Below are 4,184 nucleotides of genomic sequence, written 5' to 3' on the forward strand. Positions count from 1 at the left end.
AAAATCAGTGGTCAAAATAAAATATGTCCATAGTTAAGCTATCATGATTGTAATTTACTCTAAAAATAAAAATTGAGAGAACAAATTATCAGAAAAAAATCAAATTCAGATTTTTATAAAATAATGAGAAAAAATAAATATTAAACATTTTATAAATATCTTTTAATAAATATATTCATGGATTAGATTGAATTCAATCACATTTATATTTCAAAAAAAAATATTTTGAACCTAAAACCTAAGAAATAATGCCTAACTCTGATAGAAAAGAATTACTACTCAAATCAGATGGATGGACAACTAGCGGAGATATAAGAAAGAGAGTAAATTACACAATTCTCTAATGAAATATAGTCTCTCTTCTATTTTATTTATTGTATTTTTAATTTTTTTTAATTTACTCACTAAACTTTCGAATTGTTTATGTTTTGATCATTTTGAATCATTTTATTATTATTTTTGTATGATATGATCTTTTTATTATTATTTAATATAAAATAATTAAAAATATAAAATAAAAACATAAGGTGATTAGATGCCACCGTCGACTGTCGTAACGATGGCCGTTGGGTCCCAAATTTCATGGGTCGCTTCGTCTCGACACCTTAAGTCTGAATCCAACCTCCATTTTGTCGAAACTTGGTCCGAAGTCTACAAATCAGAGATTGAAAGTGAGGAAACCGAAACATTTCAGTCGAGATTCATGGGTTTTGTGACATTTTACGGTGAAACAACCACTAGACTCGGAGTCAGGGTGTCGAGATGAACCAACACATGAAATTTGAGACCGAACGATCATAATCTACAGCGGTCGACGGTGACGACAGACCATCTTCTACTTTTATTTTATATATTACCATAATAATAAAAAAAGTCATATCGTAGAGAAATAATAATAAAATAATTTAGAATGATCAAAGCATGAGCAATTCAAAAATTCAATGAATAAATTAAAATTTTGAAAGTACATTCAGTAAAATATGAAATAGAGTATAGTTTAGTAAAGAATGACATAATTTACTCGGAAAGAAAGAAACACTATAGTTCCTTTTAGCATTTCTTAATAATTAATTACACTGAAAGCGTATTACAATTGGCTAAGCATTCCCTACATTTCTACAATTATAAGGTGTGAAAAATGGAAGATGAAATGAGTGTAAAGAATTGAGGTACAAAATGATCGAAACCCACTTCTGTTTTGTCTTTAAACATGAGAATCCTTGTCTGTATTCTTCACTTGTTCCCCTTCTTTCTCTAAACCCATATATACTGTTCCATCCTTATCTTTCATCTGTACAAACAAATCATCAACATTTGTTAAACAAACATTCCAATCCTAAATGTTTTTAGTTACGAGGTGAATTCATAACCATTTGTAACTAAATCTGACACTTGAAGATACATAAAAAGACAACATTACCTGAGAGCCCAATGGATCAGATAGTTTCTTTTTGGTCTCTTGGGTGCAAAAATAAGAATAGAAGCCCATCCCAAAAATGGCAATCAAGATCCCGATGATGTTCCTCTGGGTGAAAGGGTCATGCAACAGCGTATACCCAAACCCAAGAACCAAGCAAGTCTTGAGGTGTCCAAGTACTTGATATGTCACCGGTGATGTTTTACCAATTGCCAGAAATGTGCTGAAGTTTACAGATACTGAGATTATGCACGAGAGGATGATAAATGCCTGCAAAAATATGTTTCAAAATCCAATCCCTTATCAGAAAACCACCCTCAAATTATGATTTTGGTCCCTCCAACACATTCAAGTTCAGGATTAAGTCCCTATAATTTGAGCATAGTAGCTGAAATATGGTGTGAAAAGAGAGGTATGGTTTAACGTACCGAGACAATAGGGGAATATTTAAAAGCGAACACATTTTGTTTGGTCAGAAACTGGTCGACCAATGGACCCGAGACAAAAAGAATGGCCGCCTGAAATGGGGCTGATTGGTACAACAACTGGGTTGAAGATACATTCAGCCTCTTCTGTATGGTGTTTGTCAGCTATGTTTTTCTGGTTAAGGTTATAAAAAGGTCAAATTTTTATTTTGGTCCCTTTACTATTCTCAGAATTTGAGAATAGTGGAGGGACTAAAAACATAACTAAACCACCATAGAAAGAGAGCTATGGAGATTCACAAAAAGGATACAATTTGGCCAACACATGTGGTGACAATGGCAAGGAGAGAGAGGATTGTGCCAACAAAGTTGAGTTGGAGATCAGTGATAGACGCAATGCCAACTCCAACAAGTAAAAGGAAGAGTGATAGTTTTATCTTTTGGCTGCACAAAGTATAACACATCATTTGTGGTTAAGCTTTAAATCTCTAAACTGCTCAAATATCATAACCAAATGAGAAGAAGAAGAAAGAACCTGAATTGTTTCTTTAGGAAGACGGTTTCCAATAGTACAGTGAATGGGATGATTGCGAGCTTGGTCATCTGCGGAAAGAGGTACCGAAACGAATGAGGACTCGAATTTATGGGTGAAAAAGGTAATCAAATTGAAAAATGAAGTCCTACCTGGTAGAAGCCAATGGAGTTGAATCCAAGGCTCAGGTTGAGAAGTCCAATGGAAACGCCATTGAGGATGCCAAAGAGCATCACAGTCTTGATGTCAATTGGTTTATTCTCCAACAGGTTGAAGCGTTTGGCGGCATGGAGGGTGCAAAATGTCACCATTAGATGCCAGCTTGTGAGTGTTGTGGCTGCATATATATTACAACAAAATTGATAAAGATATGGATATATATTAAAAAAGAAAAAGAAGCTGATGTATGGAATTACCAAAAGGGAAGCCAAGATTGGTCATCAAAGCTTTGTTGCATATGACAATGGAGACAGATGATGCAACTGACAGAAACAGGGCACCAATCACTCCCAATTGGAACCTTGAAATCTCTCCCATCTTTTTTTCTGAAACAACCAAAATATGTCTATTACACATAAAATACTAAAACTTGCAAATAAATCTATTTGGGTCTACTTAAATATGTTTATTAGACAGCTCTGCATGTGCAATTTGATTCATTGTTTGACATTAATCATTACAGAACGTCAAGCCTAATCAGAAATTTAAACGGTGGTTGGTTATCGGCAGATTTCATTAATGGAGGAATAACAAAACAAATCACTTGATTTCAACACTAGTTTGCCCTGTTCCTATCAAGGAATTACACGTTTGAATAAATCTTCATATGCAGCCAAAAGAAAGCAAATGGAATCAGATGTTACCTTGTGAAACAAGTAGATAGAACCTGGAGTTCTAGGAAGCCCCGACAAAAGGTTATTTACAGAGGGGAAACTGGAGCTTTTGTTGAGCTGAAGAAACTTGGAGAAGACAGAGAGAGAGAGATGGTTATGACTTTTGTTTTAAAGGTTGGTGCCAAACGCTGGTTGAATTTCCAGAAAGACGATGACCATCAATTTAGGCAAGCAAGAAACCGTCACGTTTCTTAAAATTGCTGTTGATATAACCTCCCCAACTGCTCAACCCAATCATCTTTAAACAACCTGCTAATAACAAATTTAAAACTATTGTTTACAAAATCACCATGTTTTAACTTTTGCTTTTTTATTCCTAGTTCTTATTGGTTCTCTAATTTTTTAATTCAGTTTATATGGTTGAATAGTTAGATCAGCTCTTCAATTTGGTCTTCACCGTTTTGATTCATACCATCAAACATATAAAACAATTTTCAATCATCAATGTTAGAAGAAGATCTAATAAATTTATATTCGAATCATCACTTTTCTATTTCCTTATATTATTTTAAGAGGAGAGCTTCAATGTAAGAAAAGATAAATATGCATTTTGGAGTTCAAACATATTGATCAATTAACCTGGATGGAAGCGAATTTTCTCTTTAAAAATTCTAATTATCATCTATTTTAAATAATCTTTTATATTTTTATTGATAACATATTTCCGTTCATAGAGTTTTATAATTTTTTCTTTATTAAAATTTTAAAAATTCACCTTAACATAAAATCTTACCCGGATACATGGATTACTTCAAAGTTCGAAAAGCAAGTGGTAAATCATATTCCAATGGGCATAGTCACAATCCAATGTAAGAAATAAAAGGCAGAAAGGTCAAAGGAACATTTTGTTAAATGAAAAAGAGGTTGCTCCCAATTCAAGCAAAAGGACATTGCCATCCTCAATACTCATTATTGGA

General features: G+C 33.4%; 1 protein-coding gene across 2 annotated transcripts; it reads right to left on the reverse strand.

The window, feature by feature from the left end:
* Positions 1 to 1,025: 1,025 nt before the first annotated feature.
* On the reverse strand, positions 1,026 to 3,341 carry LOC120164822 (UDP-xylose transporter 1-like). 2 transcript variants are annotated; one of them, XM_039174470.1, is made up of 8 exons: positions 3,238 to 3,341; positions 2,791 to 2,919; positions 2,527 to 2,711; positions 2,378 to 2,445; positions 2,154 to 2,286; positions 1,846 to 2,007; positions 1,421 to 1,687; positions 1,026 to 1,291 (listed from the first exon to the last, which is right to left on the reverse strand). In XM_039174470.1, the coding sequence occupies exons 2-8, from the start codon at positions 2,909 to 2,911 to the stop codon at positions 1,205 to 1,207; spliced, it is 1,023 nt and encodes a 340-aa protein (XP_039030401.1). In that variant the 5' UTR covers positions 2,912 to 2,919; positions 3,238 to 3,341; the 3' UTR covers positions 1,026 to 1,204. The 2 variants fall into 2 exon arrangements, with proteins under 2 accessions (XP_039030401.1, XP_039030402.1); XM_039174471.1 differs by having other exon boundaries at positions 2,791 to 2,911; positions 3,238 to 3,336.
* Positions 3,342 to 4,184: the final 843 nt, after the last annotated feature.

The sequence above is a fragment of the Hibiscus syriacus genome, unplaced genomic scaffold (assembly GCF_006381635.1).
Source record: "Hibiscus syriacus cultivar Baekdansim isolate YM2019G1 unplaced genomic scaffold, ASM638163v2 tig00111543_pilon, whole genome shotgun sequence".
In the NCBI taxonomy this organism is placed as follows: Eukaryota; Viridiplantae; Streptophyta; class Magnoliopsida; order Malvales; family Malvaceae; genus Hibiscus; species Hibiscus syriacus.